A 16,090-nucleotide genomic window follows, 5' to 3' on the forward strand; every position below is an offset into this window, starting at 1 on the left:
ACCTCAGATATGCAGATAACACCACCCTTATGGCAGAAAGTGAAGAGGAACTAAAAAGCCTCTTGATGAAAGTGAAAGAGGAGAGTTAAAAAGTGGGCTTAAAGCTCAACATTCAGAAAACAAAGATCATGGCATCTGGTCCCATCACTTTTGGGGAAATAGATGGGGAAACAGTGGAAGCTGCATCAGACTTTATTTTTTGGGGCTCCAAAATCACTGCAGATGGTGACTGCAGCCATGAAATTAAAAGACGCTTACTCCTTGGAAGAAAAGTTATGACCAACCTAGATAGCATATTGAAAAGCAGAGACAGTACTTTGCCAACAAAGGTCCGTCTAGTCAAGGCTATGGTTTTTCCAGTGGTCATGTATGGATGTGAGAGTTGGACTGTGAAGAAAGCTGAGCACTGAAGAATTGATGCTTTTGAACTGTGGTGTTGGAGAAGACTCTTGAGAGTCCCTTGGCCTGCAAGGAGATCCAACCAGTCCATTCTGAAGGAGATCAGCCCTGGGATTTCTTTGAAGGGAATGATGCTGAAGGTGAAACTCCAGTATTTTGGCCACCTCATGTGAAGAGTTGACTCATTGGACAAGACTCTGATGCTGGGAGGAATTGGGGGCAGGAGAAGAAGGGGATGAAAGAGGATGAGATGGCATTACTGACTCGATGGACGTGAGTCTGAGTGAACTCCAGGAGTTGGTGATGGACCGGGAGGCCTAGCGTGCTGCGATACATGGGGTCACAAAGAGTCGGACACGACTGAGCAACTGAACTGAACTGAACTGATGACTCTATTTATATGTCAAGGTGACTGGACCACCAGGATCCCAAATAGTTGGTCAAATATCCTGAGTGTATCTGTGAGGGTGTTTCTGAATGAGACGAACATTTGAATCAGAAGATGGAGTAAATCTGATTGCCTTCCCCAATATGAGTGAGCCTCATCCAATCCGTTGATAGCCTGTATAGAACATAAAGCAGAGAAAGGGACATTTCATCCTTTCTTCCTGTCTTCATTGAAACATGGATCATCTCCTACCTTCAGACTAGGACTTGGACTCAGATTGGAACTTATACCATTGCTTCTGCTTCTCAGGCCTCTGGACTAGGAGCACATACCTGGGCTCTCCTGGGTCTTCAGCTTTCTGACTACAGATCTTGGAACTTCTCAATGTCCAGAATCAAGTGAGTCAATTCCTTATAACACATCTCTGTGGATATCTCCTCAGAACCCTAATACAATGAGCAAACTCTTTTACATGCCCTCCTTATGAAGTTTTTAAAACAAATATGTGCTGGATTTATTTCTATTTGAGTTCGCTTTTTTTCATTTTGTGTTCTAGTTCATGATTTACAATGATAGATATAATTTTTAGTTTTGAATAACTCCACTCATCACTCTTCTGGGATAGTCAGAAACCTGCTTTGAACTTCAGCCCTAGCCAAAGCATCACTCTCCAATGTTCTACATTAATTTTTTTCATATTATTTTCTCCTCTAGGCCATTTGTGTATCAAACAGTAATTTAGGCTTTGGCTCTAAGGAGTTTCTTCTGCTAGCTTTACACATATTCCTATTATGAGACTCAGTCATCAATAACAGTGTTTATATTTCTATGAACACTGAATCACTCAGATTAATTGATTTGTTGATGTTTGCGTGGCCAGTAATGGCAGAACTTGGACAGCTGTATTTAGTTCAAGCAATCTTTGTAAATGTCTATGTGCCTGATGTTGTGCAAAGTCAGAATTGACTACAATAGGGTTCCCTATTTTTAAAAATGTATGGTAGGGACTTCCCTGGTGGTCCAGTGGTTAAGATTTTTCCTTCCAATGCAGGAGGTATGGGTTGGATCCTGGCCTAAAAACCAAATCATTAAAGAAAAAAAAAAGAAGAAGCAATATTGTAATAAATTCAATAAAGGCTTTTTAAAAAATGGTCCACATTTTAAAAATCTAAAATAATGTACGGTATAGAGTAATAGCTTTCAAACCTTTATGATCATTATTTATAGTCAGAGATACAGTTTAACTAATGATCCTATTCACACATATGGTTAATTAAAGCAAAAATTTCAGAAAACAGTGTCTTTTCTTCACACAATGCAGTTGAATATTTGTGTATTATATTCTATTTATTTGCTTTAAAGCACCAGGTTATAATATACTATATTGACTTTACAGGTTCTGATCAATAGTTAAAACAGTTTAAAACAATTTCAGATAATGTGGAATGTTATGAGAATCACCTTTAATTCCAAGTTTAGAGCTTTTCTTACAGATTATATGATGCTGCTTATTTTTACCTTAGACTCTTGCTAACCCCTTAGCCATCTGCATTTACATGCTAATGATAAATATCATTACACTATTGATATAATATGATATAATAAATATCATTACATACTAATGATAAATTCAGGGCTTCCCAGGTGGTGTTAGTAGCCAAAAAAAAAATTGCCTGCAAATGCAGGAGACATAAGAGACACAGGTTCAATCCCTGGGTCCAGAAGATCCCCTGGAGGAGGGCATGATAACCCACTCCAGTATTCTTGCCTGGAAAATCCCAGGAACAGAGGAGCCTGGCAGGCAACAATCCACAGGGTAGCAAAGAGTGGGACACAACTGAAGCAACTTAGCAGGCATGCACTTATTAATGTATTAGCCCCTTGAATCCTAACAGGACGAAACACAAAGAAGGTAAATTTTGGTGAAAATAATCCTTGAATGATAGGAAACAGGAAAATGTTGAAGGGGAAAGCATGATAAACCCAACCAAGGATGAGTGGGTCCATGGGGGTGTTACTCCAGAGAATAACCTAACCTAGTCATCAAAGTAAAAGGACAATCAGAAGATCATTTACAGAATTAGAACAGAGGATAAAATATAGTAGATAGAATCATGTAAGGTATTTTATCTTTTTCATCACTCAGCTCAGGTGTTATTTCCTCCAAAAAAATCTTCTTTTCTGGTGCTTAAAAGCTCACAGCATTCTGGGCCTGCCTCCATCACTCACTTATACCATATTTATATGACGTTTGGGATCTTGAGAGCGTAGAGTACATTTTCACTTGAATTTCCAGCATCCAGGGCCTGGCACATCGTAGGGATTCACATATATGTCCCTCAGAGTTCTCTAAAACTGTTTGCTGTACTGTGGAACAAAGCTGGGCTACATGATCTGCAAGGGCCCTTGTAGTCCTAACAATCTTGTGACTGACACATCTGAAGTAGCCCAAAGCACTCTGCTTCATAACAAAAACCACATCTTTGCTGTGATGGGTTCAAATTTATGAGTTAAAGCATGAACAACCTGTGCACAGTTTAGGGCCTACCCCTGCTCTGGCAGCAGTGTTCTGATAAGAGCAGTTGAAAACCTAATGTGGCAGTGCCTGCCGCAGAGGAAAGATTCCAGCCTCCACCTCCCACACAGCGCTGTTGCTCTCCAGCTTGCAATTTCCTCTAAGGCTCTGGATTGGTCCACAGAGTGACAGAGGGCTGGAAGAGAGCCTCTATATATTCCCCGGAGAAAAAGGCAGTCTCAGACAGTTTTGAAGTTTTCAAAGACTTGCTCTGCTGATAAGGACTTGTGTTCAAAGCTGAGGAGCTAAGCCACTTGCCAAAATGTGCAAAGGACTTGCAGCCTTGCCCCACTCATGCCTGGAAAGGTGAGAATGAGTTATTTTGGTTTAAGAGATGGAGATAAGGAGAATCTTCACTCAGGGGTCACTGTGGTTTGTGGCAAAACAGGTGGTTGATTGTAGACTGGGAATTGTCTCCTCTGTTAAATGACAAAGTTTTGAAAGATCTGAGCTAGGAGACGGATACAATATGAGATATAGCATACATCGTTTGTATCCAGAACATCACTTCCTCCAAGGATTTCCTCCTATTTTATAGGTGCTTGTGCAGACTCAAAAGTGTATGGTTAAGAGCATGGATTCCAACATCAAACTGCTTGAGTTTGAATCCTGGTTCCATTACTTACTATTTGTGTGGTCTTGGGCAACTTATTTGAACTCTCTGTATCTCAGGGTCCCTACTGGTAAAATGGGTCTGTGTGTCTATCTTACTAGCTGGTTACGAGGGCTGAATGAATTACTGTGTGTGAAACTCTCAGAACACTGTCTGGCACATATCAGAACTGCATAAATGTTAACCTTTATTAATGTACATGAACTCAGAGAGGAACACTCAGCTTTGCAATGAAGCAGAGAGGACTTCTCACTGCTCTTTGTCTTCTGGCTGGATACCATTAGAAGAAGCTGGGTTGCTGGACAGAAGACAGTCCTTGGGATGTAGAGATTATTTATCAGCTAACATTGTGCCTTTTTTTTTTTTTTTAGACATAGAGGAATGCCTTTGAGGCTCTGTGATTATCCTTAGACTGGACAATATTCTAGAGGGAATCCTAAGTATCTAGACTAAGTAAACTTAAGGAGAAGAAGCATCTGACTTGTTAAAGAATTTAACCCAACAGTCCTACCTGATGCAAAGAAGTAGGGTTCTCCTTTCTTAAGAATGAATTTGATTACATTTTGTTTGATCCTACATTATTTAAAGGAAATAAAGATGATCCTTGTACAGCCTAACTTCATTCCTAAAGGCAGTGGCAATGTTTGCCTAAGAAGGTTGTGCTGTTCAGTAGATCTATACTCTGTCTCTAATGAGCTCAGGTTTTCTTTCTGATGACTTCAACCTTAGAAATAATCTCAAAATGATTTTAAAGAGGTAACATCCTAACAAAGTAATTTGTCTCCAACAATACTGATAAGTGACTGGGAATAAAGCCTACTCTCACTTTGTACTGTCAAAAGCACAGATTTTTTTTTTTTAAAGATGTATGTATGTATGTGTATATATATATATATATATATATTAAAAAAGAGAAGTAGGACTTCAGTAATTAGTAGTGAGATGGTAAGTAGGTGGGTGATATTGGCCTTTGGACCAAACCTGGGGAGGAAGACAGGTTTCATTGCTGGATACCATTTACTGATCTCAGACTACCTCTCCCTCTATAGAAAGCCCAAAACACAACACCGGGGTGAAAGACTCTTTCTGGAACATGACATGATGCATAATTCTTTCTTTTTCCATTTTTTCAACTCTGAGATTGCATATCTGACTTTTACCACAATTTTAATATATATCTTTAGCCCATTTATTGTTTGAAATCATGTACTTTCCTGTAATGGATAAATCTTACCTTATTAATTGATGGACTCTCTACTCAGAATGATTAAATCATTGATCTGCTGGTCATTGTGTGATCGTACGATCTACTGCTTGGCATTTAGTGAATACTCAATAAATTGTATTGAAAGTTTGGCAGTGTTACTAATATTTCCCTATTTGTTCTTATACATATGCATAATGTTTACTGAGACACATGGATTGAACATTTTTTAAATTGATTCCTATAACTGTTTCATATCTGATTCATTAATTTACTACCTACATTGTTATTGATTCACTTTACAATTTTTTTAAGTCACAGTAAATTCTCATGCTTCAGGATATAACTAATGTTCACATTGAATATTAAAGAGCAACCAAGGAGCAAGCTTTTTTTGCATAGATTACCTGAAACTTTTAAGGTATATGGTAGAATCCTGCAATTATGGTGTCATATTATGTATATTTTTTCATGATCTGTTACCATTGCAGTCATATTTCCAATTAAGTGCTACCTGTAATGAGTGATTTGGAGAAGTGGAATTGTGGAGATATTTCTACAAATACATCAAAGTGGACTCTGGCTTAATGCTTTCCTAAACATTGAGAAAGAACTATTTTCTAAAGCTTCCCTTACATGAAGTAAATGTTACTTTCTTGTAAGTCAGAGTCTCGCTGAGTAGATCACTTCTGCCACAGCCATGATTTGGAGCTGTTAGGAAATATTTATGGAAAGATTGTTTATTCTAAGGGGAAAATGATACTTGAATAAATCCTTCCAAATCTGCTTTCCTTGGCTCTACTCATGGTGGAAAGGTTAGGGAGTAAGGAATAGACTTAGTTTTGTCATTAACTAATTTGTGTCCATGAGCAATTTATTTCACTTTCCTGGAATTTCTATTTTCTTTCTTAGTAAATGAACTTTGGATTAGGTGTTCTATAACTTAAATAAAGTGAGATACACCTGGTTTCAGTGACTAATGAGAGTTGCAATTAAAGGGAAGGTTTTCTTAATTTATTTCTTTCTGGAAGCTTAGAAGTCAATTAGTGAAAATTATCAAGAATTCAACCCTGTGTTGAAATCATGGCTGTGGCAGAAGTAATCTACTCAGTGAGACTCTGACTTACAAAAAAAGCAACATTTACTTCATGTAAGGGAAGCTTTAGAAAACAGTTCTTTCTCAATGTTTAAGAAAGCATTAAGCCAGAGTCAACTTTGATGTATTTGTAGAAACTATTCTTCTACTATTTATTTAGATTTTTAAGACTCTTACTCATTAAAACTCAAAGTTGGCCTCAGATATTTTTATATATTTAAAAAGACCTACAATAAACATTTGAGAAATGAATGACCATCACCCCACAACTTTTACCTTCTGTTATACTGAAACCTAATGCTGTATGTGTGGGAATATTAGAAAGTCAATGGAAAAGGAAAGAGCTGAATCAATCGAAAGACTTATTTTTACCAGTGATATTCAACTATGACTTTTAGGCTTCTTTTAAAAATTCATTCATTTTAAGTTTCTTGAATGTCTCTGAACAAGTTTAATTTTTAAATATTGCTCTTCGGAAAACCATGAAAGTCTTCTGAAATAAAAAGTATTATTATGATTCCCAGAAGTTATTACCATTATATAAAGCAACCAATGTGGTTATTATTATTTTTGTCTGGTGGTGTTGATTACTCCTGATACCAAATCTACAGTCTCTACTAAATAAAGGGGAGTAAAAGAGTAACGAAGACAGCAACTACTGACCAAGAATTTTCCCGAACTGTTAATAAAGTGTCACAAACTCTCCTCTATAGAAGAGTTTGACATATTTGACATATTTGACATACATCTGATTTTTGTGGGTTGCTAATGACGAGTGTGTTTAATCCATGGCTCACACAGGTGCTTCTGGTCATCTCAAGTATATGACAATGCTGGGAATTTCAGCACTATAGAAAGTAAATGGGGGAAGTGATGCTTCATCTAGTTGTTTATTATCATTTTACTAAACATCCAGTTTTCCCCCATCTTCTTTAATTTATGTGGATCTAAGTATTGACAATTTAGAGGAGAAAGGTGCCTACTCAAGTAACTTTTAAGGTTTTCAAGCCACACAGAAGCAACAAATAGAATGGATCAAGACTCCTGGGTTCACAGAATTAAGTAAATACAGCTTTTTCCAAAGGCATGAGCAAATCCTTGGGCAAATTATAGAGAAAAGATAAGTACATAAAGAATTGAAACACCATAGCAATGAACTTGAATAATGATAAATGAGTCAGAATGGACACAGGATCATCAAGGAAGCCTAAAGAGATAGTAGAGTTTGAGATCATGCTCTTTGGAAACAAGTGTGAATTTGAAGCTTGCTGTTGCTGATAGAGAGTTGTGTGACTTACTGGCAAATATTTCAGAGAAACTCTGTAATCTTAAGGAAGTGAATAAAGTGTATAATAAAATAAGGAGGAGGTGTCCCTAAGAAAAACTTTGTTTCAATTCTTACTGATTTTGACTGTTTCTCTGGATTGCTTTTCAAACCTCCATACTTGCCATAGGCATAAGGATAAAATATCTCTCTGGGAAATTGCAATTCAGGTAGGGAGATAAATCTGGGCTTCTCTAGTGGCTCAGGGGTAAAGAATCTGTCTGCCACTGCAGATGTGGGTTTGATCCTGATTCAGAAAGATCCTTTGGAGAAGGAAATGGCAATCCACTCCAGTATTCTTGCCTGGGAAATCCCATGTATGGAACAGCCTGGCAGGCTACAGTCCATGGGATCACAGAAGAGTCAGACACAACTTAGTGACAAAATAATAACAAGGGAAATGAATAAGAATAAAGTAACTCTCTGCTAAGACCAACTATGGAGGAATAAATGAATTGAGTGCCAAGAAGCACAAAAGTGGAGAAAGTGGGCAGGGAGCTAACAGAGCTTTGGGTAGTCATGCAAAACTGTAAGAAGTCTCAGGGGACTGATGCCTAAGGTTTAAGAGCTAAGCCTGAAAGGACCAAGGAGTTGGTTAGGTCCAGAGAGGAAGAAGAGAGAGAAGAAAGACATTCCAGGCTAAGGAACAGGTCTGCATGTGCAAAGGCAGGGGGTGAGAAGGTCCATAGAGTCTTACTGATGTTGTAACATCTTTGTGCAATCCGTACTGTCTCTCCCAGGCAAGTAAGGAGACAATTTTGAATTTCCAATCACAGTTAACCTCCTGCGCAGCTTGTCCTTCATACTGTCTCCTTGGGACTTACCTAGTGCCCATCCACTCCGAATCTGAAGATTGAAAAGATCTGTTCATGAAAAAGATTTTCCCTTCCTTTGCCTAAAGACTTCAATTACTAAAAAGATAATCTGTATTTGGAAAGTAGTAGGCACTTAATAAATATTTTGTCAAAAGAATCCACATATAAATGTACAGCAAGTAGAGAAAAACCTGCTTGCAGGCCGTCTTGGTGCTTTCTCTGTTTCCAAAAGGATTGAGAAGGACAGTAGCAGTGACTTTTAGGCTGAAATAGGATAAAGAGAGTATCTTGTAAAATAAAGAGGGATTCCTGCTAAAGGGCACTGGATGAGATTGGATGTGGTGGGGGGAAAGCTTTTCTATAATTTCATCAGGAAAAACCTTGTTAAACAGGTGAATCTTTTTTTTGCTTCTAGATAGCTTTTAGCTACTGGTAAACCTCATGAAATTGTATCCCTGTTGTTTCTCATGCAGTTCCTGTCCCAGCTTCTTTAAGGAATTATAATCTGTATTCCAACTGTTGCCTCTTCTTAATATTTCTTTCATTTGGCCTGGGCTATGTTGAAACACCAATACACAACACTTTTAGACTCCAGAATCTTAAATTTAGAAGGATCCCTGAAAGACAATCTAATTTGTTTCTCCTTCTTTAGCAAAGACTGTTATGGGATAGATGATATCTAGGGAATGAGTTTATATTTCTGGGGCCAGTGTTAATAGCTTTTGTCTGTCCTGCTGGCCGGAAAGGAAAGGAACTAAACTTTACTTAGTTCAGTCAGGATCAATCATTAGTAACAGGAACCAGAATGTGGCTGGAGGCCAGAAGATAACAGGTTCCTATATCTTTCTTCCTTTAAGTTCATTAGATAACATTAAACCTGCACTCCGTTTTAAAGGCTGAGTCACCCAGAGGATAAAGACCATGAAAGCCTAATTGTTTTTGACTGAGAAAATAGCTCCTAAGTTTACACATTTCAGGGATATTAAAGAAAATCCAGCATAAGAAAGGATGTAAATTCACAGTCTATATTCCCTGCCTTAACATCAGCAATGTAGTGGAGTACAAAAAATGGACGTGGTAACTCCACCTGTATTACTTCCTTAGTTGCATAAACTTGAAAATCTAAGCCTCTCTGAGCTTCATATCCTTATCCATAAATGAGGATATTTATCTTGTTAAGGAGAGATGCCATAAATAATAAATGAAATAATACAAGGTAACTAGGTTTTTGTAGGTGGATGACTATTAACTATCAAATTTCCTTCCATCCTTCTTGCTCTGTGTGTGTGTGTGTATGTATGAGTATTAGTCTCTCAGTCGTGTTCATCTCTGAGATCCTATGGACTTTAGCTGTCAGGCTCCTCTGTCTATGGAGTTCTCTTGGCAAGAATAGCGGAATAGGTTGTCATGCCCTCCTCCAGGGGATCTTCCTTACCCAGGGATCAAACCCTGGTTTTCTGCATTGCAGGCAGATTCTTTATGGTCTGAGCCACCAGGGAAGCCCTTCATTCTTTATGTGTAGTCAGAAAAAAATCATAATCTCATTTTTAAATACAATAACAAAAAAAAATAAATAAATACAATAACAATGAGTTTCCATAATAGTATACTATTTTTACCATTTCACCCATAATTCTTTCAGCAGGTATCCCTTTGCAGAGCTCTTAACAAAGCATTAAAAACCATGATTATACTGACAAATTAACAATTCTTTAATATCCTTACATACTCAGTAAGTATCCCAATATCTTCAGTGATCTTTTGGTAGTTGGATTGTTTGACCCCTCAGAGTCTAAATGAGGGTCACACATTTTGGAGGGCTGCTATTAAATTTTATTATTAGACTGATAAACACTAGTAATCAATTTCATTCACTGACAGAATGGAGTCTTAACCACAGGACTGCCAGGGAAGTCTCAGGCTAGTGTTCTTTCTACAGTTAATTGGGCTCTAACTGCAGAAAGGCACTTCTTGCAAATGTCCTTTAAGGACCTCTAGAAACTGCGAGACAAATGTCTTCTACCTGATGGGTGTGGGTTGCCATTTCCTCCTCCAGGGATCTTCCTGACCCAGGGATTAAATTCACATTTCTTATGTCTCCTGCACTGGCACGTTGGTTCTTGACTACTAGCAGCACCTGGAAGTCAGGGACACATTAGCTGTCTTAGTTTGGAGTGGTTTGATAGAGTGGCGTGCAGTGAGGCACCCACGGTTCTTAAGCAAGCCGACCTGAGGGTTTGTCTCAGGTGCCCTTACACCCACCTCTCACATTCCATTAGTCATTGCAGGAAGCTTCTCCCTGGGCTCCCCATTGACTCTTCTACATCAAATCATGTTTATTAAGCTCCTACTGTGTGTAGCACACCACACCCAGGGCTGCAAGCCTGCTGGGGCACAAATCCTTTCTCCATTCTACTCCTGAACAGTGAGGAAACTAGCCCATCTTCCCTGAGGTACTGTTGAACTGAGGTTGAATCCTGAGGTTCAGACACAAGTCACCCTCCCCTCAAGACTGAATGAGCAACCCCAAGTCACCACCCAGGCACCAATACCACAGAGACCCCAGGGTCACACACCGAGATTGATTCAGAGCCTCTTCAATCTCTCCTGATCAACTGGTTTCCTGCTTTTATTTCTCTTTTTACTTTCAATTAAATATAAAAGGCTATGTAGCATGTGGAAATGATACTGGGTGGGGAATCCAGGGATTCTGAGCTGTAACCTTAGGTTCTACTAAATAGCAGAGGGCAAGTCATGAATCAGTCCCTCCCTTCCTCCTCCTCATTACTGTATTTGTAAAAGACTGAGAAATCCAATTATATAGTCCTCTGCACTCCTTCCAGCTCCACTACTTCATTGTTCTTGATTTGGACACTATATTCTGAAGAAAGATTGTATTTTTATTCTAATTTTCTACACTTCTCAGGTCCTACAGAAAGGCCTGGGAACTAACTTCTCAATGTATTATAGCTTGAAAGCACCAATTAAAAGTATGCATTTTTGTTCTAGTCACTTGGATCTCAATGGCTAAGTTCAGTACCCTATGTTTCTTAAAAAATATTTGTACCAAATTCAGAATAAACTCCTAGTTTATGAAAAACATATAAGTAGTGAAAAGTGACTTGGTCTTTATTTTGGTGAATTCCATGAAAGAAACAAATGGTTTCGGTTTCTTACACAATTCAAGGGTGAATTAGGATCAGAGATCATGGATTCTAACAATCTAAAATTCTTGTGCAGTTGACCCCTGAACCACTCGAGGGTTATGGGTACCAACCTCCTTGGAATGAAAAATCCACTGGCTCCTCTGGATCCATGGTTCTGCCTCTTTGCTGACTCAACCAAGTGCTGATGGTGCGGTTCTGTAGTATTTACTACTGAAAAAAATCCACATCTAAGTGGACCTGTGCAGTTCAAATCCTTGTCGTTCAAAGGTATTTTGCTTACAGTTAATTTAGTTCTCTCTTATCTCTGGAGTACAAGTTCCTCAAGATCGGGGAGGAAAGTGAAATAAAGACACAAACACACCTCACCTTTGGTGCACGGTGCTCCTGACTGCCTTCACACTGTGTCACGTGTTTCTCCAGGGAGTGGAATTGGTGGCCCACTCAGGCTCTTCTGAAAGCTGCCCAGAAAGATACTCATCCTTTGACTTAACAGTGAGTTTCCATCCTGAGGCTGCCATCAAGTGAAATTCAAGTGTTAATCAAGTGTTAGTTGCTCACTTGTGTCCTACTCTTTGCAAACTCGTGGACTGTAGTCCAACAGGTTCCTCTGTCCATGGGATTTTCCAGGCAAGAATACTGGTATGGGTAGCCATTCTCTTCTCCAGGGGAACTTCCTGACCAGGGAATCGAACCTGGGTCTTCTGCATTGTATGTAGATTCTTTACCATCTGAGCCACTAGGAAGGCTGCAATAAGAAGGGTGAATCGGGGTTTCTTGGCTTTTATATAACGAGCCAGTTCTCATCTACCAGTTGAGTAGATCATGGAGTACAGGCAGTTCTCAAAGTGGCATGAATACTGCTTCTGACGGCATGAATCCAGGTCAGGCACGTGAATGCACAGGGACTGCAATTTCTGACTAGAATGAGGACATATACCTTGCCTGTAGGCCAGGCATTAGAAAGTGGGCCTTTCTTGGAAAATATATAGATGAGGCCAGCTGAATCATAGCATGCATGCATCACCAACACAGCTAAGGCACATGTGACTTTGGGCTTAATCACCCTAACCATCGTTCTCTTGGAAAGTCCAGATGAAGTATTTCCTTGCAAAGCATACTATTCAGTTGGCATGCTGAGATAAAATACCTTGTCCGGACATTTCTTCTCTTTCAAAAAGGAAATATTGCAAGATTGAAAAGATTCAGCTAATGCTTTGGTCATAGATACCTGATAATCAGCAGGCTTTATAAACAGCAAATAAGGCTAAGACCATTATTCTATATTCTGCATGCTTTCCTTTCTCTTTTCCAACTGCTCCTCCAGACACTTCTTAAAACAATACCTAACCCTTTAGATAAAATAGTGTTCAGATTCTTAAACTCTACATTCTAGAAAGATGTTAGAACTATCATATTAGACTCAGAAGAAGAGAAGAGACAAAATATGATACTTGAAAAACGTGAAGTGATAAACTGCGTAAGTGCTCAGCATTGCTAGTGAACTGAGTGGAGTTGTTTCGTCAAGCTACTACTGTTTGACAAATTTTGTGAAGACCATATATTTCTTGATGAGGCACTTGTCTGTGAGAATTCAGGAAGTTTAGAAAGAATCAAGATGTTTCATTAACAAAGTAGTTTGTTATATTTGGCAACTTATTTTAAGTAATAGTTTTCAAGAGATATCTGGGTCGACAGGAGCATGGGACTGAATGACCTGTGCACTTCGGGACAAGGTCAACAATGCATCCCAAGACTTGCAGACTTTCCCAGAAGAGCCCACTGTCTAAGGTCTGGTGCTTTCTGATTACAAGTTTCCAGAGTCTTGGACTTTGTTTCTGAATCCCCCAAGACCAAATAGTATATCACTTGGACACACACACGCATGCTTGTGCACATGTGCACACCCACACACACCTGATTTTTTTATGACTTGGAGAAAAGATAACTTGGTTGAAATCAGAGATCCATGTAGACAGCTTAAAAGTGTCTGTATTGTCTAGGAGGAAGCAATTTTTTCTTTCATATGGATTCATTGTAGATCAATGGGGATTTTTTCTTCTCTTCACAGGTTGAATTTTACACTTTTTCCTTTAGCTGGCAACAGTGAAGAAAAACACTTTCTGTAACTTGGGATTGTCTTAAAATTCAAATTTGACCATTTGAAAAGCCTTAAATTACTTTTTTTCCAATTGCCTTCTAGTTTTTATCTTCCAGATCCTCTAAGAATAGCTTAACCTTTGCCTCCCTTCCTGGTTCAGACAGGGTCTTGTTGTTTGCAATTATGCTGACATGTGAGTGCAGATGGCTGGACTGCAGCTGAAGGAAAGGAATATGTAGCTTTCATTAGCTACTTAAGGAATATATTTTGTCAGATGGATACCAGCTTAAGAGAATGAAAAAGACAAGATGAGCAAAGACAACCAACAATTGTGACAGTTGTAGAATTGAGAATCTAGCACAATTTTGATTATGTATATACACATAATAAAGTCTGAGTGATCCAGATTCATAGATTCTGCCCCTTGAGATGCGATGTGATGTCACCAGACTTTTTGGTGACTTGTCCAAGACCACATAGCTAGTTACAGTTGCACATACTTCAAGGTCTCTGGATTTACCTATCATCTTCATTTCATTTGGTCTGATGAACTTTAATTTATGAATTTTGTTTCTACACTTTTAAAATATCTATTCTTACACAAGCCATCATCATCTTTCAAAAGGGTGTTGATTAGGAAACAAACTGTAGTCTTTAAGAAAAAAACTGATTTAACAAAACTATGCCTATAGCTGCCAATGACAACATCTGAACTCATAAGAGAGGTGATATTGCATAGTAATTAAGAGCTCAGGAGTTGAAGTGAGATGGGTTTGACTCATTTACTGGGCGATTTTGGGGCAGATCATTTAATCTCTCTGTGACTCCGTTTTGTCAGTGCAAGATGGAAACAATATTTATACTTCCCTCAGGATTGTTATAAACACTAAATAGGGTTATATATTATATGGATTCAGTAAAACATTTAGTTACCTGGGGAACATGTGCTTTCTCTAAGTGTGTGATTTCTCTTAGTTATTTTTATGTTGAGAGACCCTTGCAGCCAAATCAGAAGAGTCTGCATCCACAAACTACCTTCATCTCCCTACAGAGTTAAACAAGAAGTATGGAAAAGGGACACAAATGGAAAGACACATTGCAAAAAAAAAAAAAAAATTGACAGCAAATGAGACAGCAGGTAAGAGGGAGCAGGAGAGAAGGAGGATCACAGGTAACACCTCTGAGCCTGGGGTTGATGGAGCAAATGGACTACGGACAGAATATGTTTGCCTAGGGTAGGTAATGAGGTTATTCCTCTTTATCTTGTCTTACCTGGTCTTCTCCTTTGGGAAATCTCAGATGATGTCAAGTCAGAACACCTTATCCTGACTTTCCTGATAGTTTTATAGTTACCAAATTAATTTTATTAAAAAAAAAAACTAACTGTAAATGCTATATGCAAGACTCTAGAGAAAAAAAAAAAGACCCTAGATAATAACTCCTAGAGAGTTACACCATAATAATGAAGCCAACAGGACCCTATGTCTAGTTTGAGCTTTGGGGTCTAGGAGAGAAGGAGCAAGATTAGAGAAGAATAACTTGTCCAGGGAGGAAATTTATATAACTAAATGTTGACATATAGACTTCTAACTTAGTAACTCCTAACTCAATAAACACACAGTTGGAGGAATCCCTATTCACCAAGTCACGATGCATGAATACCTCAGATCAGAATTCATTGCTCATTGGGAGAAAAATGAGGGAATGCTCTAAGGATGCTGGAAAGAAGTTTCCAAGATTATGCCCCTGTGATATATGCATGGACCTCAAAAGTTTCTTTGGAACATTTAGAAAATATATGAGGAAGATGGAGACTTCCATATTAAACTTTGGGAAGGATCTCTGGGGGACCTGGGAGAAGGACAGGGGAAGAGCACCTGCTTTTGGTATCCAAACAAATAACCTCTCCTCCCTGGTCACACAGGAGTCCAGCTAAATCATATGTCCTCAAACCTCAACCCTCTGAGAAGCCTTCTCTTTTCTCCCTCAAAGAGAAACTGATTCTCCATCCACTGAACTCTCAGAGCTTTTTCATCTTCCTTGTATTTTATATCACTTCCTAAGCAGCTTTCCTCAGATTCAAATTTGGTTGGGTATTTGACGTGACCTAAATTAATTCTTATTCGAACCCTGCAAGGTAGATATTATCAACACCACTATTTTGCCAACAAAGAAACACAGATGAATTAAATGTTTGGCCCAAGGTCAGATGATACACTCCATACACTGATACACTGAGTTCTGGTGTGCCAGTTTCAAACCTGGGACCATTCCACCATGTCATGCTGCTACTGCTAAGTCGCTTCAGTCATGTCCGACTCTGTGCGACCCCAGAGACAGCAGCCCACCAGGCTCCCCCGTCCCTGGGATTCTCCAGGCAAGAACACTGGAGTGGGTTGCCATTTCCTTCT

General features: G+C 38.8%; 1 protein-coding gene across 1 annotated transcript in view; it reads left to right on the plus strand.

Moving 5' to 3' along the window:
- The first annotated feature begins 3,528 nt into the window (after positions 1–3,528).
- The window catches only part of RGS5 (regulator of G-protein signaling 5), a 59,103-nt gene continuing 46,541 nt past the window's right edge, over positions 3,529–16,090 (plus strand). The window contains exon 1 of the mRNA XM_010854659.1: positions 3,529–3,668. Within this exon, the coding sequence (XP_010852961.1) occupies positions 3,625–3,668 (44 nt within the window). The 5' untranslated portion in view covers positions 3,529–3,624. The remainder of the gene's footprint in view (positions 3,669–16,090) is intronic.

This window comes from Bison bison, unplaced genomic scaffold (genome assembly GCF_000754665.1).
Source record: "Bison bison bison isolate TAMUID 2011002044 unplaced genomic scaffold, Bison_UMD1.0 scf7180017864346, whole genome shotgun sequence".
NCBI lineage: Eukaryota > Metazoa > Chordata > Mammalia > Artiodactyla > Bovidae > Bison > Bison bison.